The following is a 27,908-nucleotide window of genomic DNA, read 5'->3' on the forward strand; positions in this document are numbered from 1 at the left end:
AGGTATCAATGACTGACTCGGAGAAACCACGCTTTGATAAAATCAAGCGTTCAATCTCCAGGCAGTCAGCCTCAGAGAAATTAGATTTGGATGGTTGAAAGGACCTTGAAGTAGAAGGTCCTGTCTCAGCGGCAGAGTCCATGGTGGAAAGGATGACATGTCCACCAGATCTGCATACCAAGTCCTGCATGGCCACGCAGGCGCTATCAAGATCACCGATGCTCTCTCCTGCTTGATTTTGGCAATCAGATTAGGGAGCAGAGGAAACGGTGGAAACACATTAGCCAGGTTGAAGGACCAAGGCGCTGCTAGAGCATCTATCAGCGTTGCCTTGGGGTCCCTGGACCTGGATCAGTAACAAGGAAGCTTGGCGTTCTGGCGAGACGCCATGAGATCCAGTTCTGGTTTGCCCCAATGATGAATCAATTGCGCAAACACCTCCGGATGGAGTTCCCACTCCCCCGGATGAAAAGTCTGACGACTTAGAAAATCCGCCTCCCAGTTCTCTACACCTGGGATATGGATAGCTGATAGGTGGCAAGAGTGAATCTCTGCCCAGCGAATTATCTTTGAGACTTCTAACATCGCTAGGGAACTCCTTGTTCCCCCTTGATGGTTGATGTAAGTCACAGTCGTGATGTTGTCCGACTGAAATCTGATGAACCTCAGAGTTGCTAACTGAGGCCAAGCCTGAAGAGCATTGAATATCGCTCTCAGTTCCAGAATATTTATTGGAAGGAGTGACTCCTCCTGAGTCCACGATCCCTGAGCCTTCAGGGAGTTCCAGACTGCACCCCAACCTAGAAGGCTGGCATCTGTCATTACAATTGTCCAATCTGGCCTGCGAAAGGTCATACCTTTGGACAGATGGACCCGAGATAGCCACCAGAGAAGAGAATCCCTGGTCTCTTGATCCAGATTTAGTAGAGGGGACAAATCTGTGTAATCCCCATTCCACTGACTGAGCATGCAGAGTTGCAACGGTCTGAGATGTAGGCGTGCAAACGGCACTATGTCCATTGCCGCTACCATTAAGCCGATTACTTCCATGCACTGAGCCACCGAAGGGCGCGGAATGGAATAAAGAACACAGCAGGAATTTAGAAGTTTTGATAACCTGGACTCCGTCAGGTAAATTTTCATTTCTACAGAATCTATCAGAGTCCCTAGGAAGGAAACTCTTGTGAGGGGGGATAGAGAACTCTTTTCCTCGTTCACCTTCCAATCATGCGACCTCAGAAATGCCAACACTATGTCCGTATGAGACTTGGCAATTTGGAAGTTTGACGCCTGAATCAGGACGTCGTCTAAATAAGGGGCCACTGCTATGCCCCGCGGCCTTAGGACCGCCAAAAGCGACCCCAGAACCTTCGTAAAAATTCTTGGGGCTGTAGCTAACCCAAAGGGAAGAGCTACAAACTGGTAATGCCTGTCTATGAAGGCAAACCTGAGAAACCGATGATGATCTTTGTGTATCGGAATGTGAAGATAAGCATCCTTTAAATCCACTGTAGTCATGTATTGACCCTCCTGGATCATAGGTAGGATGGTACGAATAGTCTCCATCTTGAATGATGGAACTTTGAGGAATTTGTTTAAGATCTTTAGATCCAAAATTGGTCTGATGGTTCCCTCTTTTTTGGGAACCACAAACAGATTTGAGTAAAATCCCTGTCCCTGTTCCTCCTTTGGAACTGGATGGATCACTCCCATAACTAGGAGGTCTTGTACACAGTGTAAGAATGCCTCTCTCTTTATCTGGTTTGCAGATAATTGTGAAAGGTGAAATCTCCCTTTTGGGGGGGAAGCCTTGAAGTCCAGAAGATATCCCTGGGATATAATTTCCAACGCCCAGGGATCCTGGACATCTCTTGCCCACGCCTGGGCGAAGAGCGAAAGTCTGCCCCCTACTAGATCCGTTACCGGATAGGGGGCCGTTCCTTCATGCTGTCTTAGAGGCAGCAGCAGGCTTTTTGGCCTGCTTACCTTTGTTCCAGGCCTGGTTAGGTCTCCAGACCGTCTTGGACTGAACAAAAGTTCCCTCTTGTTTTGCATTAGAGGAAGTTGATGCCGCACTTGCCTTGAAGTTTCGAAAGGCACGAAAATTAGACTGTTTGGCCCTTGATTTGGACCTATCCTGAGGAAGGGCACTTTTCCTCCAGTGATATCAGCAATAATCTCCTTCAAACTGGGCCCAAAAAGGGTCTGCCCCTTGAAGGGAATGTTAAGCAGCTTAGACTTTGAAGTAACGTCAGCTGACCATGATTTAAGCCATAGCGCTCTGCGCGCCTGGATAGCAAAACCAGAATTCTTAGCCGTTAGTTTAGTCAAATGAACAATGGCATCAGAAACAAAAGAATTGGCTAGCTTAAGTGCTCTAAGCTTGTCAAGTATGTCATCCAATGGCGTCGCTACCTGTAAAGCCTCTTCCAGAGACTCAAACCAGAACGCCGCAGCAGCAGTGACAGGAAAAATGCATGCAAGGGGCTGTAGGATAAAACCTTGTTGAATAAACATTTTCTTAAGGTAACCCTCTAACTTTTTATCCATTGGATCTAAGAAAGCATAACTGTCCTCGACAGGGATAGTAGTACGCTTTGCTAGAGTAGAAACTGCTCCCTCCACCTTAGGAACTGTCTGCCATAAGTCCCGTGTGGTGGCGTCTATTGGAATAATTTTTCTAAAAATAGGAGGGGGAGAGAACGGCACACCTGGTCTATCCCATTCCTTAGTAATAATTTCTGTAAACCTTTTAGGTATTGGAAAAACATCAGTGCACACCGGCACTGCATAGTATTTATCCAGTCTACACAATTTCTCTGGCACTGCAATTGTATCACAGTCATTCAGAGCAGCTAAAACCTCTCTGAGTAACACGCAGAGGTGTTCAAGCTTAAATTTAAATGTAGAAATATCAGAAACAGGTTGCATCATCTTCCCTGAGTCAGAAACATCACCCACAGAAAGAAGCTCTCCTTCTTCAGCTTCTGCATATTGTGAGGCAGCATCAGACATAGCTCTTAAAGCGTCAGTATGCTCTGTATTTCGTCTAACTCCAGAGCTATCTCAGGTAGTCTGGCTAATACCTTTAAAATAGTCTTATGTCCTATGTTTTTTATATATATGTATCTTATAGATATTATTATAAAATATGATGTAAAAGAAGAGAGAGGAGCAAGTGCTTTAAGATATATGTATTTTATTCCTATACAGATAAGGTTCTTATCGTAAAATAGTTAACAATATAATCTAACACATAGATGCCGGCATCTATATTTAAAACCACATTAAAACAATTTATTTGAAATTTATACTTGTTATATTCTATCGGTATTACTGCTGGTTTTGAACTATAACCGTGGTTTTATGAAATCAGCTCTGATTGGCAACATCTGATAAACAACAAAGAATTTCTATTCCTTGACATACATGTATCGTATATTTTGTTTGTTACAATTGTAATTTTCCGGTGCAGATCTAGTTTTACAATATATTAGCTAGATGAGTGTGAATACCACGTGTTTTTACTTAGACATTGATATTCCAGGTCTACAGTGGTTTGTCACAGCGGTAAATGGTAGTAAGTGGATTTATCTGTCATATATACGTGTATAAGCAGATTGTCTCTTGTTATAAAAACCTTGGTATATTGTCCATATTCTGGATCTCCTCCGTTAAAGTTGTGACCGGCCGGTCTTTTGGTGAAGTAGTTCCGTGTGTTCTCCCTTATTTTCTTTTTGTTTGATTAAAATCCGGGTTCTTCAGGTACTACCTGATCCAATTGTGGATTTTCTCCTTGTGTCTGTGTAACCCTTGAGCCAGGTGATTGAGGCTGGAGCGGTTACTGGATCCTTGGATAGGAATTACACATATGGAGTCTGTCCCTAGAAAGTGGGATATGGCTCAATGTACCTATCCTAGCCAGCCCGAACACGAGAAATACCTCTCACCTGCTGGGTTCTGTGTTTTAGATATCCTGTGACTGTCAGCAATCTCTACGCGTTTCAGCCTGGGGCCTTTATCAAGATTCTTGCTCCTCTCTCTTCTTTTACATCATATTATATAATAATATCTATAAGATACATATATATAAAAAACATAGGACATAAGACTATTTTAAAAATATAGAAATTACTCTATCATCCCGGTTATATGATCAAAACAAACCGGGGATCCTTATATATCAAAATAGTAATCCCAAAATTGGACAACCCAAAACAGAGACACCCTCATATTCAGATAAAAATCGATCCAAATTAACATATATTTATTTCACTTTATAAGACTCGCAGCTGCGCAGCGCTATCCCAATCACTTTTTCTTTTCTCCTAAACTTCGGTGATAGTGTTTTTGAGGTTACATCACCATTCGGGATTAGCTAAGAGTCTGAGTGTAGAATCTTTGTATTAACTTTAACCCTCTATAGTCTGGCTAATACCGCTGACAGTGTATTATCCATGACTGCCGCCATGTCTTGTAAAGTAAACGCTATGGGCGCCCTGGATGTATTTGGCGCCATTTGAGCGTGAGTCCCTTGAGCGGGAGTAAAAGGATCTGACACGTGGGGAGAGTTAGTCGGCATAACTTCCCCCTCGTCAGATTCCTCTGGTGATAAATTTTTTAAAAACAGAATATGATCTTTATTGCTTAAAGTGAAATCAGTACATTTGGTACACATTCTAAGAGGGGGTTCCACCATGGCTTTTAAACATAATGAACAAGGAGTTTCCTCTATGTCAGACACGTTTGTACAGACTAGCAATGAGACTAGCAAGCTTGGGAAACACTTTGGGGCCTAGTTATCAAGCCGTCAACCTCAAATACGCTGGAATTCCGCATCGTATTTGTGGCGAGGCTGATACGCCTTAGTTATCAAAGGCTCGAGACCGGCAAAAGTAGAATTTTGTGACGTAAGCATCGATCCGCCGGACTCAGTCCGACACAGATCGATTCTTACGTCACTCCAGATGTTCCGCACACAAGTGCGGCACATTCTCACTACTTTTGCTAGTTATCAAAAAACTAGCAGGTACGCTCTGCACTTTTACGGCCCAGCGTACCTGGTTTTCAATCCGCCACCCCTGGAGGCGGCGGATCCCATAGGAATCAATGGGAGTCTGACCATAGCGAAAGTACAAGTTCGCTGCTGACAGACATCCCATTGATTTCTATGGGAGCTGTCTACACCTAACACCCTAACATGTACCCCGAGTCTAAACACCACTAATCTGTCCCCCCCTACACCGCCGCAACTAAATAAAGTTATTACCCCCTAAACCTCCGCTCCCGGAGCCCACCGCAAGCTACTCTATACATATTAACCCCTAAACCGCCGCTCCCGGAGCCCACCGCAACTATAATAAATGTATTAACCCCTAAACCGCCGCTCCCTGAACCCGCCGCAACCTATATTAAATGTATTAACCCCTAATCTGCCCCCCCTACACCGTCGCCACCTATAATAAATTTATTAACCCCTATCCTGCCCCCCCTACACCGTCGCCACCTATAATAAATTTATTAACCCCTAATCTGCCCCCCCTACACCGTCGCCACCTATAATAAATGTATTAACCCCTATCCTGCCCCCCACTACGCCGCCGCCACTGTAATAAAATTATTAACCCCTAAACCTAAGTCTAACCCTAACGCCCCCCTAACTTAAATATTAATTAAATAAATCTAAATAAATTAACTCTTATTAACTAAATGAATCCTATTTAAAACTAAATACTTACCTTTAAAATAAACCCTAATATAGCTACAATATAAATAATAATTATATTCTAGCTATCTTAGGATTTATATTTATTTTACAGGTACCTTTCAATTTATTTTAACTAGGTACAATAGCTATTAAATAGTTATTAACTATTTAATAGCTTACCTAGCTAAAATAAAGAGAAATGTACCTGTTAAATAAATCCTAACCTAAGTTACAATTACACCTAACACTACACTATACTTTAATAAATTATTCCTATTTAAAAATAAATACTTACCTGTAAAATAAACCCGAAGATAGCTACAATGTAATTAATAATTATATTGTAGCTATCTTAGGATTTATATTTATTTTACAGGTAACTTTGTATTTATTTTAGCTAGTTAGAATAGTTATTAAATAGTTATTAACTATTTAATAACTACCTAGATAAAAGAAATACAAAATTACCTGTAAAATAAATCCTAACTTAAGTTACAATTAAACCTAATACTACACTATCATTAAATTAATTAAATAAACTACCTACAAATAACTACAATTAAATACAATTACATAAACTAACTAAAGTACAAAAAATAAAAAAAGCTAAGTTACAAAAAATAAAAAAATAAGTTACAAACATGTTAAAAATATTACAACAATTTTAAGCTACTTACACCTAATCTAAGCCCCCTAATAAAATAACAAACCCCCCCAAAATAAAAAAAATGCCCTACCCTATTCTAAATTAAATACATTTCAAAGCTCTTTTACCTTACCAGCCCTTAAAAGGGCCATTTGTGGGGGCATGCCCCAAAGAAAACAGCTCTTTTGCCTGTAAAAGAAAAATACAACCCCCCCCAACATTAAAACCCACCACCCACATTCCCCTAATCTAACCCAAACCCCCCTTACAAAAACCTAACACTAATCCCCTGAAGATCATCCTACCTTTAGTTGTCTTCACTAAGCCGAGCCACCGATGGAACTGAAGAGGACATCCGGAGCGGAAGAAGTTAATCCTCCAAGCGGCGCTGAAGAAATCTTCCATCCGATGAAGTCATCATCCAGGCGGCGCTGAAGAAAAGTCTTCGATCCGGCCGATGTCATCTTCAAAGAGGCGCTGAAGAGGTCTTCTATCCGGGCGAAGTCATCTTCCAAGCCGGGTCTTGAATCTTCCTTCCGCCGACGCGGAACCACCTTCTTCACCGACGGACTACGACGAATAACGGCTCCTTTAAGGGATGTCATCCAAGATGGCGTCCCCTCAATTCCGATTGGCCGATAGGATTCTATCAGCCAATCGGAATTAAGGTAGGAAAATTCTGATTGGCTGATGGAATCAGCCAATCAGATTCAAGTTCAATCCGATTGGCTGATCCTATCAGCCAATCAGATTGAGCTTGCATTCTATTGGCTGATCGGAACAGCCAATAGAATGCAAGCTCAATCTGATTGGCTGATTCCATCAGCCAATCAGATTTTTCCTACCTTAATTCCGATTGGCTGATAGAATCCTATCAGCCAATCGGAATTGAGGGGACGCCATCTTGGATGACGTCCCTTAAAGGAGCTGTTATTCGTCGTAGTCCGTCGGTGAAGAAGGTGGTTCCGCGTCGGCGGAAGGAAGATTCAAGACCCAGCTTGGAAGATGACTTCGCCCGGATAGAAGACCTCTTCAGCACCTCTTTGAAGATGACATCGGCCGGATCGAAGACTTTTCTTCAGCGCCGCCTGGATGATGACTTCATCGGATGGAAGATTTCTTCAGCGCCGCTTGGAGGATTAACTTCTTCCGCTCCGGATGTCCACTTCGGTTCCATCGGTGGCTCGGCTGAGTGAAGACAACTAAAGGTAGGATGATCTTCAGGGGATTAGTGTTAGGTTTTTGTAAGGGGGGTTTGGGTTAGATTAGGGGTATGTGGGTGGTGGGTTTTAATGTTGGGGGGGGTTGTATTTTTCTTTTACAGGCAAAAGAGCTGTTTTCTTTGGGGCATGCCCCCACAAATGGCCCTTTTAAGGGCTGGTAAGGTAAAAGAGCTTTGACATTTATTTAATTTAGAATAGGGTAGGGCATTTTTTTATTTTGGGGGGGTTTGTTATTTTATTAGGGGGCTTAGATTAGGTGTAAGTAGCTTAAAATTGTTGTAATATTTTTAACATGTTTGTAACTTAGCTTTTTTATTTTTTGTACTTTAGTTAGTTTATGTAATTGTATTTAATTGTAGTTATTTGTAGGTAGTTTATTTAATTAATTTAATGATAGTGTAGTATTAGGTTTAATTGTAACTTAGGTTAGGATTTATTTTACAGGTAATTTTGTATTTCTTTTAGCTAGGTAGTTATTAAATAGTTAATAACTATTTAATAACTATTCTAACTAGCTAAAATAAATACAGTTACCTGTAAAATAAATATAAATCCTAAGATAGCTAAATATAATTATTATTTATATTGTAGCTATATTAGGGTTTATTTTAAAGGTAAGTATTTAGTTTTAAATAGGATTCATTTAGTTAATAAGAGTTAATTTATTTAGATTTATTTAATTAATATTTATATTGTAGCTATCTTCAGGTTTATTTTACAGGTAAGTATTTATTTTTAAATAGGAATAATTTATTAAAGTATAGTGTAGTGTTAGGTGTAATTGTAACTTAGGTTAGGATTTATTTAACAGGTACATTTCTCTTTATTTTAGCTAGGTAAGCTATTAAATAGTTAATAACTATTTAATAGCTATTGTACCTGGTTAAAATAAATTGAAAGGTACCTGTAAAATAAAAATAAATCCTAAAATAGCTAGAATATAATTATTATTTATATTGTAGCTATATTAGGGTTTATTTTAAAGGTAAGTATTTAGTTTTAAATAGGATTCATTTAGTTAATAAGAGTTAATTTATTTAGATTTATTTAATTAATATTTAAGTTAGGGGGGGCGTTAGGGTTAGACTTAGGTTTAGGGGTTAATAATTTTATTACAGTGGCGGCGGTGTAGTGGGGGGCAGATAAGGGGTTAATAAATTTATTATAGGTGGCGACGGTGTAGGGGGGGGCAGGATAGGGGTTAATAGGTTTAATATAGGTTGCGGCGGGTTCAGGGAGCGGCGGTTTAGGGGTTAAACTATTATCAAACACAAGGAAAGAGGCGCCGTATGTGTGAATCTGAAACAGCCAACATCACATATAATACATGTGCAGGGTACTCACAATCTGGAAAGGCACTCTGATGTGCCTATAGGAGCGGGCTGGTATTCACAGCACACCAGCTGGCTGATATGGCAATCCCTGGTATCCAAGGTAGAAGATTCAGTGTCTAGACTGATGGTGTGTGATGTGTCCAGCAATATGGGAGCAGGAGATACTGTGGCGGCACTCAGTTGTGCCAATAGAGGCAGGCTGGCTTTCTCAGCAACCCAGCTGGCTGTACAGGGAATAATGCAGGAAGATCCACAGCATTCAGAATGAACAGGTAGCTCAGGAATAATCAATTGCAATGAGGTTTATATGGTTAAAAAAGATTTAATAAAATTATCAACAGTTAAAAGTACATATATCCCTCATATACAATAAGTAAAAATCATGCAACGCGTTTCTCGGTATAAACCGTTTCTTCAGGCATGTCATACTAGCGCCCCCTATTGGGGTATACCCTTTGTGTTTTTTTGGGGTTAAACTATTTATTTAGTTGCGGAGAGGTGCCGGGATCAGCAGGATAGGGGTTAATAATTTTATAATAGAGGGCGACGGTGTAGGGGGGGCAGGATAGGGGTTACTAGGTATACTGTAGGTGGCAGCGGTGTCCGGGAGCGGCGGTTTAGGGGTTAATAAATTTATAAGAGTTGCGGCAGGGTCTAGGAGCGGCGGTTTAGGGGTTAGTAACTTTATTGAGTTGCGGGAGGCTCCGGGGGCGCCGGTATAGGGGGTAGAACAGTGTAGTTTAGTGTGAGTGCTTAGTGACAGGCTAGCAATAAAGCTGGGAAAAAGCCGAAGGGCAGCGAGATCGGATGAGTGATAACTCTCACAGTCCGCTGCTCATCGCCCCGCGGCTTTTTGACAGCTTTATTTGATAACTTAGGCGTATTTTTTCAGGTCCGCGGCGGCGATGTGAGGCGAGCTTAGGCGGGCGTATTGGGCCGGCGAAGCCAGAAAAGTAGACGGCTTGATAACTACCCCCCTATAAATAAAGTTAACAAGCAAATATAAGAAACGGTACTGTGCCTTTAAGAGAAACAAATTTTGTCAGAATTTGAAAAACAGTGAAAAAAGGCAGTAAATCAAACAAAATTTTTACAGTGTGTATAATAAGCTAACAGAGCATTGCACCCACTTGCAAATGGATGATTAACTCCTTAGTTAAAAAAACAGATAAAAAAAACTATATAAACGTTTTTTAACAGTCACACCAACTGCCACAGCCTTACCTTCCCCAACAAACGATTTTGGAAAGAGCCCTTTAGAGATGTCCTATAGCATTCAGGGGACTCCTGGAGGAAGCTGGATGTCTCAGTCTGTAAAAGTTACTGCGCAAAAAAGCGCTAAATTAGGCCCCTCCCACTCATAGTAACACAGTGGAAAGCCTCAGGAAACTGTTTCTAGGTAAATTTAAGCCAGCCATGTGGAAAATACTAGGCCCCAATAAAGTTTTATCACCAAAGTATATATAAAATGTTTAAACATGCCAGCAAACGTTTTATATTGTAAATATAAAAGAGTATTACCTCAGAAAGTAAGCATGATACCAGTCGCTATTAAATCACTGTATTCAGGCTTACCTTACATAAATTTGGTATCAGCAGCATTTTCTAGCATTCACATCTTCTAGAAAAAATCTTAACTGCACATACCTCATAGCAGGATAACCTGCACGCCATTCCCCCGCTGAAGTTACCTCTCTCTTCAGTCATGTGTGACAACAGCAATGGATCTTAGTTACAACCTGCTAAGATCATAGAAATCATAGGCAGATTCTTCTATTTTTCTGCCTGGGACAAAATAGTACAACTCCGGTACCATTTAAAAATAACAAACTTTTGATTGAAGCAAGATAACAGCTACATTACACCACTTTCCTCTTACTACCTCCATGCTTGTTGAGAGTTGCAAGAGAATGACTGGGTATGGCAGTTAGGGGAGGACCTATATAGCAGCTCTGCTGTGGGTGATCCTCTTGCAACTTCCTGTTGGGAAGGAGAATATCCCACAAGTAATGGATGATCCGTGCACTGGATACACCTTACAAGAGAAATCAAATGATGTCTGTAAAACTGCCTTATCCTGATGAGAAATCAGTTAAAGGGACACTCAAGTCAAAATTAAACTTCAATATTCTGATACAGCAGCAATTTTAAACAACTTTCCAATTTACTTCAATGAACAAAATGTGCACAGTCTTTTTATATTTACACTTTTTGAGTCACCAACTCCTACTGAGCATGTGCAAGAATTCACAGCATATACGTATATGCATTTGTGATTGGCTGATTGCTGTCACATGATACAGGGGGAGTGGAAATAGACATAACTTTTCAATTTATTTAACAAAAATCTACTACTCATTTGAAATTCAGACTAAGTGCTATTGCATTGTCTTCTTATCATGCATTTGTTGATTATGCAAATCTACTGTATTGACTGGTCCTTTAAGGAGGTTCACAAGAAAGAGAAGAAAACTCAGAAATTCTTCTAACAAAAGAAATAGCCAAAAGAAATAACAAGAAAGTAGTTTAATCTCCATTTCATGTATAGGTTCAAAGGGAGGAGCCTGCATCAGGTTGTGCCGTTAAACTACAAGTAGCGCGCTCTAGTGGTGGGTAAAGCTGTCGGCTGATGCACTGTTGAAGAAATCAAAAGAGGCTGACAAGGAAGGTAAGTGAAGTACGGATTCGGGGGGTTAAATCTTTTAAATCCTCTTTTATTTTGCAGGCGTCGCTAGGTTAATGTTACATAATTCTCCACATAGTGCAGACATATGTAACATTAATTTGAATGTTGACTGGCACTTTAAATAATTTGTTAAAGGGACATAAAACAAGTTGGAAGAGAGACAAAATATAATAATATGTACATTAATTACTTTACCTGCAAATTTATACTGCAGTGCCTCACCATTAACCCTTTCCTTTTAGTTTCTAAATTGTAAAGCTCTAACTCCACCCACACATTTCCTTCTATGGCTGTATCTATATCTATTATTCTTTTGATAGAATGCAAAAGTGCATAGGGATTATCTGCTGGAGCATGCCTAGAAGCTGTGAACTCAGTTGAAATACAATGCCTGTGTCTAAACACTGATAAAATACTTGCCAGCAATTTTTTAAAAAAAATGTATGCATGCTATTTTTAATTAAATAGCCCTTTTAGGATATGCACAGATCTCAACCTGTTTTATGTCCCTTTAAGTGTTTCTAAATGTTTGTGATCGATCCCTATGTGTTTAACACATGGGTTAAACATATAGTTTTAAAGTGCACAACAGGGAGCTATCTGAACACAATGGGTGAGTCAATGACAAGAGGCATATATGTGCAGAGCCACCAATTTTGTGCATTTTTGCACTGAGCCAACATAGTTATGCCATTAAACAGAAGATGCCAAGAGAACAAAACAAATTCAATAATAGAAGCAAACTGAAAACTCTTAACATGGCTTCTCTTTATCCCTGACCAGTAAACAATAGGGGTGTGCGGGTGTGTAATTGTGTGCGCATGTATGCGCATGTGTTTGCATGCATGTGTCTGTATGTCTGTGTTTAATAAAAGTACGGTGCAGACTAGTGAGAAACTTATTTACAGTTAAACAAATGTAAATTAACTAGAGAGGACTTGTGTAGAGAAGATATAACATAAACAGAGAGTTGTTGAACAGAGAATGTTTTGTGATGAGAGATGTTGGATGTCTCTGTTCATGTCCTTATTGCCAGGACAATGGCAAAGCTACATTTTGAAAGTATTCATCACTTGACACCAGTAATGGCTAACCCTGGCCCCTCTTATGATGCTCAACTAGACGCAGAGTGCCTAAGCATCATGGGAAATGTAGTTCCAAAACATCTGAGGTGCCAACGTTAGCATCACTGCTCTATACCATAAGCATTGTTACCTGCACAGACACACTAGTTCTGCTCAGCTTACCTGCATGATAGGCCTTGGATACAATCCCTTTTAAACGCAACTGTTGAGCCACTGTCTCACAGGCATCTCTGGTTCTGCAATACACTATTCCACATCCGGAGAACCCCTGTTTGGTAAATACAAACTCAGTAACACATACAGCTGATTGCTCTACAAATGCGTCACTATTATACACTGCTGTAAAACGCGTAACATTATGAGATCTATTCTATTGTAAATTACAAATATCTGCTCCTTTTCATGAATCTATCAATACAGATTGACATTTACAAAGCTTGGATTTTCAATAGGATGACGTTATATTTGTTTGCATACAAAACTGTGAGTGAATGTAAGATAATTTTACAATTTTCAAAAAAAAGTTTACAATTAGACAGACCCTCCAAATATCAGCTCAAATCAAAGTGAGTCTTATACAAAGAATGCCCCAATGCACACAAAAAACCATGTCCTACAAAGAAAAATAAATTTATGTTTACCTGATAAATTTCTTTCTTTCTGGACATGAAGAGTCCACAACGTCATTCCAATTATTAGTGGGATATTCACTCCTGGCCAGCAGGAGGAGGCAAAGAGCACAACAGAAAGCTGTTAAGTGTTACTTCCCTTACCCATAATCCCCAGTCATTCAGCCGAAGGTAAATGGAAAAAGAAAATAACACAAAGGTGTAGAGGTGCCTGAGGTTTAGTTAAAAATTACTGTCTAATCTAAGGGTGGGGTCGTGGATTCTCCATGTCCGGAAAGAAATACATATATCAGGTAAGCATACGTTTTATTTCCTTTCCTATGACATGGAGAGTCCATGACGTCATTCCAATTACTAGTGGGAACCAATACCCAAGCTAGAGGACACGGAATGAACAGGGAGGAAAAACAAGATGGGCAGACTTAAACGGATGGCACCACCGCTTGAAGAACCTTTCTCCCAAAAGAGGCCTCAGCCAAGGCAAAAGTATCAAATTTGGAAAAAGTATGCAGAGAGGACCATATTGCCGCCTTGCAAATCTGTTCCACAAAAGCTTCATTTTTGAAAGCCCAAGAAGAGGAGACAGCCATTGTGGAATGAGCCGTAATTCTCTCAGGAAGCTGCTGACCAGCAGTCTCATAAGCAAAACGAATCATACTTCTCAACCAGAGGGAAAGAGAAGTAAAAGTGGCCTTTGACCCTTACGCTTTCCTGAGAAACAAACAAACAGGGCAAAAGACTGACAAAAATCTTTAGTAGCATGTAGGTAAAATTTTAGAGCACGCACAACATCCAAGTTATGCAAAAGACGTTCCTTATGAGAAGGAAGATTAGGACAAAAGGAAGGAACAACAATTTCCTGATTAATGTTTCTATCCGAAACCACATTAGGGAGAAACCCCAATTTAGTACGACCGACCGCCTTATCCGCATGAAAAATAAAATAAGCAAATCACACTGCAGAGCCGAGAGTTCAGAAACTCTACGAGCAGAGGAAATAGCAATAAGAAACAAAACCTTCCAAGATAACAGCTTAATATCTATCAAATGCATTGGCTCAAACGGAGCCTGCTGCAAAACTCTAAGAACTAGGTTAAGGCTCCATGGAGGAGCAACAGGTTTAAACACAGCCCTGATTCTGACCAAGCCTGACAAAAGGATTGAACATCTGGCACATCCGCCATACGCTTATGTAAAAGAATAGATAATACAGAAATCTGACCTTTCAGAGAACTGACTGACAATCTTTTCTCCAGACCTTCCTGAAGAAAAGACAAAATTCTAGGAATCCTGACCCTACTCCAAGAGTAGCCCTTTGATTCACACCAATAAAGGAATTTACGCCATACCTTATGGTAAATTTTACGAGTAACAGGCTTGCGAGCCTGAAGCATGGTATCAATAACTGACTCAGAAAACCCATGCTTAACTAAGCGTTCAATCTCCATGCAGTCAGCTTCAGAGAAACGAGATTTGGATGGAGGAAAGGACCCTGAGATAGAAGGTCCTTCCGCAGAGGTAATCCCCAAGGAGGAAGAGATGACATCTTCACTAGGTCTGTAAACCAGGTCCTGCAAGGTCATGCGGGAGCAATTAGAATTACAGACGCTCTCTCCTGTTTGATACGAGCAATGACTCGTGGAAGGAGCGCAAACTGAGGAAACAGGTATGCTAGACCGAAATCCCAAGGAACCGCCAGAGCATCTATCAGAGCAGCCTGAGGATCTCTTGACCTTGAACCGTACCTTGGAAGTATGGCGTTCTGATGAGACACCATCAGATCCAACTCTGGTACCCCCACTTGAGGGTTAACCTGGAGAACACCTATGGATGGAGAGCCCACTCCCTGGGATGAAAGGTCTGTCTGCTCAGGAAATCCGCATCACAGTTATCCACTCCTGGAATGTGGATGGCAGATAGAAGACAATGGTGAGGCCACTGAGGTGATGTTGTCCGAGTGGAACCTGATAAACAGGGCTAAAGACAACTGAGGCCAGGCCATCAGAGCATTGAAATTCGCTCTCAACTCCAAGATGTTTATTGGGAGAGAAGACTCCTCCCGAGTCCATAGGCCCTAAGCCTTTAGCCTTTAGTGAGTCCCAGACTATACCCCAGCCCAGCAGGCTGGCGTCTGTGGTCACAATCACCCAGGAGGGTCTCCGGAAACATGTGCCTTGAGACAGATAAAATCCACCACGAAAGAGAGTCTCTTGTCAACTTGTTCAGATCTATCCTCTGCAACAGATCGGAATGGTCTCCGTTCCATTGTCTAAGCATGCATAATTGAAGAGCTCTTAAATGGAATATAGCAAAGGGAATGATATCCATGGAAGCGACCATCAGACCAATTACCTCCATGCACTGAGCCACTGATGGCTGAACAATAGACTGTAGAGAGAGGCAGGAAGAGAGAAGCTTGGATATTCTGACCTCCGTCAGAAAAAAATTCATAGATCGGGAATCTATGATGGTCCCTAAGAAAATCACCCTTGTAGCTGGAACAAGGGAACTCTTCTCCAGATTCACTTTCCATCAGTGGGAACGTAGAAAAGACAACAAGATCTCTGTATTACAGTTTGCTTGTTGAAAAGATGGCGCCTGTACCAAGATATCGTCTAGATAGGAAGCCACCACAATTCATTGAGACCTGACAACTGCCAAGAGAGCCCCCAGAAAATTTGAAAAAATTCTGGGAGCTGTGGCAAGGCCAAAAGGAAGAGCAACAAACTGAAAGTGCTTGTCTAGAAAAGTGAATCTCAGGAATTGGTGATGATCCCTGCAGATGGAAACATGAAGATACACGTCCTTCAGGGATATGGTCATCATGAACTCAACCTCTTGGACCAAAGGAAAAATGGAACGAATGGTCTCCATTTTGAAGGACGGCACCCTGAGAAATTTGTTGAGACACTTTAGGTCTAAAATGGGTCGAAAAGTTACCTCCTTTTTGGGAACCACAAACAGATTTGAATAGAATCCTAGACTCTGTTCCCTTAGAGGAACAGGAACAATCACTTCCATGGAGAAAAGGTCCTGAACGCACTTTCAGAATGCCTCTCTTTTTATGTGGTCTGCAGATAACCTTGAGAGGAGGAATCTGCCCCTGGGAGGAAAAGTCTTGAATTCTATTTTGCAACCCTGAGATACTATGTCCACAGCCAAAGGGTCTGGGACATAGCGTATCCAAGTTTGTTAAACCAGGAAAGTCTGCCCCCTACCTGATCCAGTACCGGACCAGGGACGGACCCTTCATGCTGACTTAGTCTCAGATGAAGGCTTCTTTGATTGTTTCCCCTTATTCCAAGTCTGATTGGGTCTCCAAGGGAACTTGGACTGCTCCGGCTTGGAGGAGGAAGGGGAAGACGGCTGATTTTTTACGTCCTTTAGGTCTATTCTTCTTATCTTGGGGAAGAAAGGACCCCTTTCCACCCGTAATTTCAGAAATGATTTCCACCAGACCAGGACCATATAGGGTCTTACCCTTGTAAAGTAGCGAAAGAAGCTTGGACTTGGAGGTAACATCAGCTGACCAAGATTTCAGCCACAAAGCCCTGTAGGGTAGAACAGTGAAGCCAGACATCTTGGCTCCTAGTCTAATGAATTGAATGTTAGCATCAGAAATAAAGGAATTGGCTAATTTGAGGGCCTTAATCCTATCTTGGATCTCCTCCAACGGAGTCTCCTCCAAAATCAATTCAGACAAGGCATCACACCAATAAGATGCTGCACTTGCTACTGAGGCAATACAAACAGCAGGTTGCCATTGTAGACCCTGATGCACATACATCCTCTTTAAATAAGCCTCCTGCTTTTTGTCCATGGGATCCTTAAAAGAACAGCTATCCTCAATAGGGTATGTGGTTATCTTAGCCAGAGTAGAAATAGCCCCTTCTACCTAAGGCACTGTGCGCCATGCATCTCGAATGGAGACAGCCACAGGAAAGATCTTTTTAAAAACGGGAGATGGGGAGAAAGTTATCCCTGGTTTATCCCACTCCTGTGCAATGATCTCCGACATACGGTCAGGGACAGGAAACACTTCCACAGAGGAAGGAACATCATAGTATTTATTACGTTTACTAGATTTCTTAGGGTTGACAGCGACAGAAGAATCTGATTCGTCCAAAGTAGCCAGTACCTCCTTTAGTAGTAAACGGAGGTGTTCAAGCTTAAATCTGAAATTTACTGTCTGAATCTGAGATTTCACCCTCAGAAGCCACCGAGGTATCCTCTTCATCAGACCTATGAGAGAGGTCAACCTTTGCAGCAGCAGAAGCGACAGACTTCTTACTATCAGAAAAATGCATAGTCTTCCTCTTGCGCTTCCCCAACATGGGAAAAGCAGATAATGCCGCAGATACCGCAGAGGATATCTGTGCAGCAAAATCTCCCGGCAAATATACACCTCCAGGAGGCTGAGAGGAATCGCAGGGCACTGTATGTGACGCCATTGAGGCTTGGGACGTTTGAGGAGAAAGCTGCGGCATAACCTGAACAGCATTATCCTGGGAGACATTAGGCTCAGAGGGCAATAATTTATCTTTACACTCTAGCGTTCTAGCTAAACATGTAGCACACAATTGCATAGAGAAAACAATTTAGGCCTCTAGACATAATAAACATCTATCAAAAGAAACAGATTCCTGTTCCATGTCCTTTAACAAGAAATCTTTCTCCCCTAGAGCGTTATACTACCTAATATAATCTCAGTACCTCTACACCTCAGACAGTCTGAGGTGCCCTACCGTAACTCTCAGAGGATACACAATTAGTCAGATGCAGAGAGGCTACTTACGAGCAACTCCTTCAACAAGCCGACACAGAAGAAGCTTAGAAGAAGTGAAGCCACTACGCTCCGAGTCGGATGAGCAGGAAGTCACATGACCGGCAAACAGGAACTGCGGAGCAAACCAAAAACGCGCATTCCAAGAAACTGCCGAGTAAGACCGGAGCATAAAAGTCCTTTTGCAGTCACAATAAAAGCCTCAATAAATTGTGCCCTACCGTTGCGCTTCTAATAAAATGTTCAACACTACAAGAGTGAATAAAATTAAAGAGCCACAGAGGAAACTTCCCCAATATATTATATATATATATATATATATATATATATATATATATATATATATATATATATATATATAGATTAAACCTTAGTCTCTACATACAATATGTGCCTGCACACTGCCCCAGTAAATTCCATCTATAAAGGATTTATCATGTCCCAATATTACTGCAGAGTTAACTATTTTTCTGAAGTGCAAGTCTCCAACACCTAGAAGACAAAAGCACTTACCTGCAGTCTAGCTGTAGAAAAAGAAAGAACAGAGTAACCAACTCTGGCATTCTATGACTAGGGCAGCAAACATGTTAGGAAAAGAAAGTATGGACCACCTCACCACTTCCTAACTGCTTAAAAGTCACCACTACTCTTACTCAAGAGATTGATGTGGACACAGCTAAACCCAAATCTTTGCTTGCAGGGAAAAGTACCCAAAAAAGGAATAAATATCTTCAGACACCGAACTTTACCTCCTCCATTTACAGAGGCAAAGAGAATGACTGGGGGTTATGGGTAAGGGAAGTGACACTTAACAGCTTTGCTGTGGTGCTCTTTGCCTCCTTCTGCTGGCCAGGAGTGAATATCACACTAATAATTGGAATGATGTTGTGGATTTTCCATGTCTTAGGAAAGAAATCAGTTTAAAGATATAATGATTCATTAATGTTTTAGTGAGTTACCTTTAAATTAGTTTAGCTAAAATAAAATTGTAATGTTTTTTGTCTTCATTTAGAATTACTATTAATAAAAACAAAGATGTATACACATCTACTGAGAAGCTCTTTACTGTGTTTATCAGTGAACCGAAATGGGCCTATTTAAGAATAGTGATTCACAAATAAGTGGAGAGAATTTGAGGTTGGAGGGGGGGGGGCGGGGGGGCAGATAAAAAAGTACTTGAGGAGAATATAATTTGATTGAACAATCCTGTTTTAGAATGTTATAATAATGCACAAGCCTTCATGAGGATGACTTGTAAATTAAGTAACTATGAAAATCTATGGAACTGGAAAGAACAAATTTATTTGGATAATAGATGATGTTGTAGATTTTATAGGTTATCCCAAGTGTAGGCAGATTTTATTTGTAATTAAAACTAAATCTGAATGTTAGTTACACATTACACAAAACCAAGCTACAAGGCAGAGGCTATTAAAACTCATGTAAAATACTGGCTATTCAAAATCACATAATACAGCACAAATAACCAGTGTATATGTTGTCACATAGGCCACAATTAGCCAGACAAGTTAATTATTGCAGTAAACAATAAGGCTTGCATTTTTTACTTCTCCACAAATCAGCACTTAATATTGCTAGAAACTAGGGATGCACTGAAATTTCGACCCAGAAAGTTTTGGCCGAAAATGGCATGTTTGGCTACAGGTAGCCCTCAGTTTACGCCGGGGTTAGGTTCCAGAAGGAATGGTTGTAAATCGAAACCGTTGTAAATTGAAACCCAGTTTATAATGTAAGTCAATGGGAAGTGAGGGAGATAGGTTCCAGGTCCCTCTCAAAATTGTCATAAATAACAACTAATACATTATTTTTAAAGCTTTGAAATGAAGACTTTAAATGCTAAACAGCATTATAAGCCTAATAAAATAATCACACAACACAGAATATATAATTAAACTAAGTTAAATGAACAAAAACATTTGCTATGCAGCATTATAAACCTAATAAAATAATCACACAACACAGACTTCACTTGCATTTTTCTGCAAACAGTTCTTTCAATGCATTCCAATCTGGACTGATTCATAGACAGGAAGATCTTGTTCCTTTGAAATCTGCTCGATAGCTCAGGTCTGGTTAAAATGATTAATTTCAGCTTGCTTGGCTTTGCTGCAACACAAGCGGACAGCTCCACCTACTGGCTATTTTAATAATAGCACTGCTTCTCAATGCTTTTCAATAGCAGTCACATGACTGGAAAAAAAGGTTGTTATTTTGAAACGGTGTAAATTGAACCGTTGTAAAACGAGGGCCACCTTGTATTTCGTTTTTCGGTTGTTTTGCCTTTTACTTTCTGTAAAATTATTGTGTAGCATATTTAAAATTTGATGCCAGCCTAGAGCTGCTGTTTGAGTCATTACTTGACTTACTGTTTTGCATATAATAATAATACTTTTCTAGGACTATACTTTTATTTTGATAATTGGTAAAAAAAAAAAAAAAACGGTTATATCTGATTCTGTTACACAGAACTAAATAAAGAATAATACTAGCGATGCACCAAAATTTGGGCCGCCGAAAATGTGCAATTCCAATTTCGGCCCAAAGAGGACCGAAATGGCTAAAAATGTACAGCCCTCCCCTGTTCTATTGAGTTACATGCCTATCCTTAGCATAAGGTGAGCAGCACAGCACTGGCATGGTACACAGAGCACACACAGAAGTACCATGACATGATGATATTTGAAACCAGCAGTGCCCTTTTTTTTTTTTTTTTTTTTTTTTTTTTTTTTAAAGAAGGAAACCAAAGTTCTAAATACAGTATTCAAAGGGGGATAAGTAACATGTTTATAAACACTTGATATTATCAGACACAGCCCTAAGCACTCACAGTGAATATGTATAAGCCTTTAATACAGTGCTCATACATCAGCTTCTTGTGCGTAGACATTCTATTTGCTTGAGGCAAATATGCGTGCACACTATATATGCATAAGCCCCAAGCTCAAAACACAGTTAGTACAAATTAGCACCCACCAGACAGTGTATACAAAAAAGCACAGTAACTTTCTATAACCACCTTGCACGTAAGGTCATAGCTAAGTCCAGTGGTCCTGCTGATAGGTGACAGGCAGACTCTATTTGGGGCTCCGGACATATAATCTGACGGTTCAGTGTGAGACCCGAACCAGGAACTAGGCGGAGATACGATGAGAAACGATCAGGTGCAGCCACGCCCATAGCAAGGATAACTACACCCAAAAACAAAACACATGTCCACCTCGTATTGTTGTCTGGAACGAAAATTATTTTGTTTGGTCCTCATTTTATTTGTTTTATCCTGAGGGAGGGCATGGGCTTTCCCTCCAGTGATGTCTGAAATAATCTCTTTCAGTTCAGACCCGAATAGGGTCTTTCCTTTGAAAGGGATGTTCAAAAGTTTAGATTTTGATGACACATCAGCAGACCAGGACTTAAGCCATAACGCCCTGCGTGCTAAAATGGCAAAACCTGAATTCTTTGCCGCTAATTTAGCCAGTTGGAAAGCGGCATCTGTAATGAAAGAATTAGCCAACTTAAGGGCCTTAATTCTATCCGTAATATCCTCTAATGGATTCTCCATCTGAAGAGCCTCTTCTAGAGCCTCGAACCAGAAAGCAGCTGCAGTAGTTACAGGAACAATGCAGGCAATAGGTTGGAGAAGAAAACATTGAACAAAAATTTTCTTTAGGAGGCCCTCTAATTTTTTATCCATAGGATCTTTGAAAGCACAACTATCTTCGATAGGTATAGTTGTACGCTTAGCGAGAGTAGAAATAGCTCCCTCCACCTTAGGAACCGTCTGCCACGAGTCCCGCATGGTGTCAGATATGGGAAACATTTTCTTAAAAACAGGAGGGGGAGCGAAAGGTATACCTGGTCTATCCCACTCCTTAGTAACAATATTCGCAATCCTCTTAGGGACTGGAAAAACATCAGTGTTAACAGGAACCTCTAAGTATTTGTCCATTTTACACAATTTCTCTAGGACCACTTTAGGGTCACAATCATCCAGAGTCGCTAATACCTCCCTCAGCAACAAGCGGAGGTGTTGAAGCTTAAATTTAAAGGCCGTCATATCAGAATCTGTCTGAGGGAGCGTCTTTCCTGAATCAGAAATCTCTCCCTCAGATAGCAAATCCCTTACCCCTACTTCAGAACATTGTGAGGGTATATCGATATGGCTACTAAAGCGTCAGAAGGCTCAGCATTTGTTCTTAACCCAGAGCTATCACGCTTTCCTTGTAAACCAGGCAGTTTAGATAAAACCTCTGTGAGGGTTGTATTCATAACTGTGGACATGTCTTGTAAAGTAAATGAAGTCGACGCACTAGAGGTACTTGGCGTCTCTTGTGCGGGCGTTACTGGTTGTGACACTTGGGGAGAGCTAGATGGCATAACCTCATTTATTTCTGTCTGAGAATCATCTATTGCTATATTTTTAAGTGCTATAATATGCTCTTTATAATTTATAGACATATCAGTGCAAGTGGGACATATTCAAAGAGGGGGTTCCACAATGGCTTCTAAACACATTGAGCAAGGATTTTCCTTGATGTCAGACATGTTAAACAGGCTAGTAATGAAACAAGCAAGCTTGGAAAACACTTTATTCAAAGTAAATAATACTTAGAAAAAAAATGGCACTGTGCCTTTAAGAGAAAAAAAGATGCACAAACTCTGCAAAACAGTGTAAAAAAAGTAAACTTGACGAAATTTTTACAGTAGTATCATAAAGCCTTAGTAAGTTTGCACAGCCAGACAAATAAACGATTAACCCCTTAATGTAAAAACCGGATTGACACAACGTCAAAAACCGGTATAAAGACGTTCAGCACCTTGCCAAAGCTCTGCTGTGGCGCCTACCTGCCCTTTAGGATAGATTTGTGGGGGGAAAACTTCTTTTAGGCCCTCAAACACAGCAAGACCCTCTGGAGAAGCAGTTGGATGTCTTCTGAGTAAAAGAAACTGCGGCGCGAAAATAGGTCCCTCCCACCTCACTCGATGTTAGTGGGGCCTAAAAGAAACACATAAAAGTGTTTCTAAACTAGCCATGTGGGTTAATAACCCTTAAATAAGCCACAATGACCCCTTAAAGTCCCTCAAAAAACGTTTAAGTTTTCAATAAAAAAACGTTTTTCCTATAAGTGTCACCAGTAACAAATGAGCCCTTTATGCAAGCTGGGATTCCTACTAAGTGTCTGAATACAGCTTACCCTTCCCTCATGGGGATATTGCCAGCCTTTTCTAGAATTATCACAGTCTGTCTAGAAAAAAATTGACTGAACATACCTCAATGCAGCTTAGCATGCAAACCGTTCCCCCAACTGAGGTTTTCCTGTACTCCTCAGCCCTTGTGAGAACAGCAGTGGATCTTAGTAACAAAGTGCTAAGATCATCATCCTCCTTGCAGAAATCTTCATCCTTTTTCTGCCAGAGAGTGAATAGTACACACCGGTACCATTTAAAATAACAAACTTTTGCTTGAGAAAATAAAAACTAACATTTTTGTCACCACGCTCACTTTACCCTTCCTAGTACTTAGAGTAGGCAAAGAGAATGACTGGGGGTGAAGCTATATAGACAGCTCTGCTGTGGGTGCTCTCTTTGCCACTTCCTGTAAGGAAGGAGAATATCCCACAAGTATGGATGAATCCGTCGAGTCGATACATCTTGCAAGAGAAATTTAAAAAACAGCGGCACTTATATCTACAAATATCTACATGTGTTTTATGTCAGCAGTTACATATAACCTTAGCAATTTCACATATTTCTTACACAAACTATATATATATATATATATATATATATATATATATATATTCAGTAATTATATATATATATATATGTTGCGTCAGATATTGGATAATCCTAGGATTACTCAGATAAAACAAACATTACCCAAGCGGCTGTGGGTAAAGCCGATGTATGATCATAAATCCCTTCAGAGTTCGAAATCACCACATCGAACATATATAGCATGCATTGTAATTCCCCCATATTCATTATCTTTTTTTGCCTACACCTGGGTGGTTCAAGGGGGGCCTTGTAAACTTCATTCCCAAGGTTCACTTGGGGTGGAGGCCAGAAGATTGGCGCAGCGCAGTCCTTGAACCCCCCAGGCGGAGGCAAAATAAATAGTGTAGATGGGGGGAATTATAGTACATCAGGCTTTACCCACAGCCACTTGGTTAATGTCCGTTTTACACAGGTAATCCTAGGATTGCCCGGATTTCTTACTTTACCCGTAACATATTTCATATACTGTATATATATTTATATATATATATATATATATATATTTATATATATATATATATATATATATATATATATATATATATATATATATATATATACAAAATAAACAGATAGAGTCCAGCACTTATTGAATTACTTTAGCCTGGCTGTGTGCTCGTTACAATGGGCTATCAGCAAGAACCCAAATAGATACAGTCCATATGTAGAAAGTAACAGCACCACTGCATCAATATTCTTAAAGGTGAATTATTTCTTTATTGGAGATATCACAACAAATAAAAGCGACGTTTCGGACCTACATGGTCCTTAATCATGCATAGTTAAAACACAGTAAAACACACATTTAAAAAGGGTGATTTGACCAATGAGATTTCAGCTCACATTCTTAATTGAATTAACCCATGCCTATCCAAGCATGATAATATACCTATTACTTTTTCTAATAGTGGCCTCTAGTGGTACCATATTGAATGACACCCTATCAAAATTTATAAAAACAAATACAGATCGTAGTCCCTATTCAGACCATAAGGGTACAATGTATTTAATTTCTTGATCCACCAAACTTCCTTTTGTTTTAGTTTAAGTTCTCTGTTACCCCCTCTTCTATGTGTGGGGATATGGTCGATTACTTGAAAGCGCAACTGGCTAACAGTGTGTCCCATTTGGGTAAAATGTGCAGATACTGGCAGAGTCATATCTTTAGATTTAATTGATGCCTTGTGCTGACTAAACCTAGCGGCTTGGGTGGTCTCTCCGATATAACAGAGGCCACATGGACATTTGAGAAGATAGATTACATAATTGGTTTGACAAGTGTATAGACCATTGATAGTATACTGTTTACGTTTGTCATTTTGGGCCAAATATTTACCTCTAATGACTGAATTACATTGTGCACAGTGCAGACAAGGATAACAACCTTTATTAGGAGTAGTCAAATAGTTAATTTCAGATTGTTTAGTTGTCCCCACATCTGCTCTGACTAGATTATCCCTTAGATTTCTCACCCGTCTATAGGATGGCATTGGTGGTAATTTAAAGGACTCGACTTCAGGATTAAATTTTGTTAATAAATGCCAGTGTTTTCTTACTGCTTTAAAAATATGTTGACTTCGCTGACTATATTCCATAGTGAGCACCAATCTATTTACATCATTCCTGGTTTTAGGTTTAACTTTACTTTTATCGAGATCCATGATATTTTTATTTATAATCTCCTGAGGATAACCTCTTTGGATAAACTTATTACCCATAGATTGTAGTCTAAAGGGAAGTCTGTCTTGATCACTCACTATCCTCTTAGTGCGTAGTAACTGACTTCTTGGGATAGAATTGAACACTGTCTCAGGATGGAAACTTTCATATCTCAAAAGGGTGTTTCTATCTGTAGGTTTAGTGAAGAGATCAGTGTTCAATTTATCATCTTGTATATAAACAGTGGTATCCAAAAAGTTAATCTCATGTGATGAATATGTAAGTGTAAACTTGATGTTTGTCATTGAGGCATTAATTTCATTCACAAACTGTGTCAGAGACTCCAATGAGCCCCCCCATATGCCAAAAATATCGTCTATATACCTTAGCCATAGCTTACAACAAGAATTGAATGACTTATTGATGTAGATAAATTTATTTTCAAAGCCACTCATGAACAAATTGGCATATGAGGGGGCTACATTGGAGCCCATGGCCGTACCCCTCTTCTAGGATTGCCCGGATTTCTTACTTTACCCGTAACATATTTCATATACTGTATATATATATATATATATATATATATATATATATATATATATATATATATATAAATACATTCACATATACACACACACACACGGTTGGGACCTGAAAATGTTTAGATTACAGGAATTTTGGGGATTTTGAAATATTTTTATATTTTATGTCATTTATGTGATATTTACATGTCATAATACATCTTATACATACAACCTAAAGGTAGTTTTTATATCATTTTAAATACTTTTGTATACATTATACCATCAGAAAGATAGTTCAGTACTGTAATCAGAAAAGTATTCTAGACTATCATTTGCATTTTAGAATACACAATCTTCTTCTGCATCTTTTGTTTAGTGCTTGACTTACTAGTGGAGAAAATTCTTAATAATTTTATTTAAAAAAAAAATGAAAAAGTCTGGATTACGTAATTCTGAATTTGAGGATATGATGTACCTGTATATATTATATTATTTTATATTATACATATATATATATATATATATATATACACACAGTCTATTTTTTCCACAAAAATCTTCATTTGCTCATGAAGGTGGGTGAGAATGACCTCCCTAGAACACCTGGGGTTTATAAAGCTTGTTTTAAAGTATGACCAATCATTGAAATTGCTGCACTCAAACAAGGCATGCAGAATACAGGAGCTTTATCATTACCAATGTTTCCAACATTTAAATTGTGAGGGCGTCAGAACATGGGTAGTCAGTAGACCAAGTCTACAGTTTTACAGCATTGCTTTTTAAGTTTTTTATAAACTTTGCTTGAGTGCAGCTGCTTTTTAGTGTTTCTGTAGACGAGCAGCCAATTCTGCCGCTAGCGCTTGCAAAAGAATGGGGTTTGTAGTCTTTCTTCCATTGTAGTCTGGAGGAGACCTGTGGAGTGGCAGCTTAGTTTATATACAGTAGCTGACACCCCACTTTCTTTGGAAATATTTGGGTCTGTGCTGTACACGTTCTGTGGTTGGACCAGTAATCTCCCGCACAGGACATTGGGAATCAGTACAAATGTTGAAAAAGACTTGATGCATGAGGTATCAGTAACAAAATAGTAATTTAATTGGAGAAACAAAATTATTCATTAACCCATTAATCTGCACCTTGAAAAAAAGGTTACATTTTTAAATTACATTAAATGTATCTAGATATCCTTTACTTATGTGTGTGAATTAATGTAACAGTTGACAAAAGATGCTTTAAAGAGAAAGTGTTCCATTCTCTCCAGCAATGAACCAGTTTCCACTTACCCCTTTGGGTGTTTTTTCTCCCAAGGCTTTGAGACAGAAATCCTTTAGGTTGCCATACGGATCATCCAGCAGCTCTTTTATCAGTACATCATAAAACAAGTTTGATCGGAAGCAGGAGGTTTTAAACATGGCAACCGGCTGGTGCAGCTTAAGTGAGGCCATGATATCATTCTGCACCTGCTTGGTAGCTGTGGCAGTAAGGGCCACACAGGGAGTTTGAGGGATACGGGAACGCAGGGAACCAAGACGCAGGTAATCAGGACGAAAGTCATGGCCCCACTGAGAAACGCAGTGTGCCTCGTCTATGATGAGGTATGAGAGAAAGCCACGAGACAGCAGCAGTGAGAGGGTTGGCTGGAAGGAAGGGGATGCAGCCATCTCAGGGGTGATGTACAGCAGCTTGGTCTTCGGGTTCTCGCTCTCTAGGTCCTGCAGAATAGCCTTCCGTTCCTGGGATGGCAGCTTAGAATTTAAGGAACAAGCTTTAATCTTCAGGGCCAGCAAGTGATCTACCTGATCCTGTAAGAAAACGGAGACCAAAAGAAAGGGTTAA

General features: G+C 39.9%; 1 protein-coding gene across 1 annotated transcript in view; it reads right to left on the bottom strand.

The window, feature by feature from the left end:
• Positions 1-27,908, bottom strand: part of RECQL5 (RecQ like helicase 5) — a 273,753-nt gene that overhangs the window by 179,498 nt on the left and 66,347 nt on the right. The window contains exons 4-5 of the mRNA XM_053709050.1: positions 27,356-27,874; positions 12,844-12,949 (exon numbers count right to left, since the gene is read on the bottom strand). Of these exons, the coding sequence (XP_053565025.1) occupies positions 12,844-12,949; positions 27,356-27,874 (625 nt within the window). The remainder of the gene's footprint in view (positions 1-12,843; positions 12,950-27,355; positions 27,875-27,908) is intronic.

The sequence above is a fragment of the Bombina bombina genome, chromosome 1 (assembly GCF_027579735.1).
Source record: "Bombina bombina isolate aBomBom1 chromosome 1, aBomBom1.pri, whole genome shotgun sequence".
NCBI lineage: Eukaryota > Metazoa > Chordata > Amphibia > Anura > Bombinatoridae > Bombina > Bombina bombina.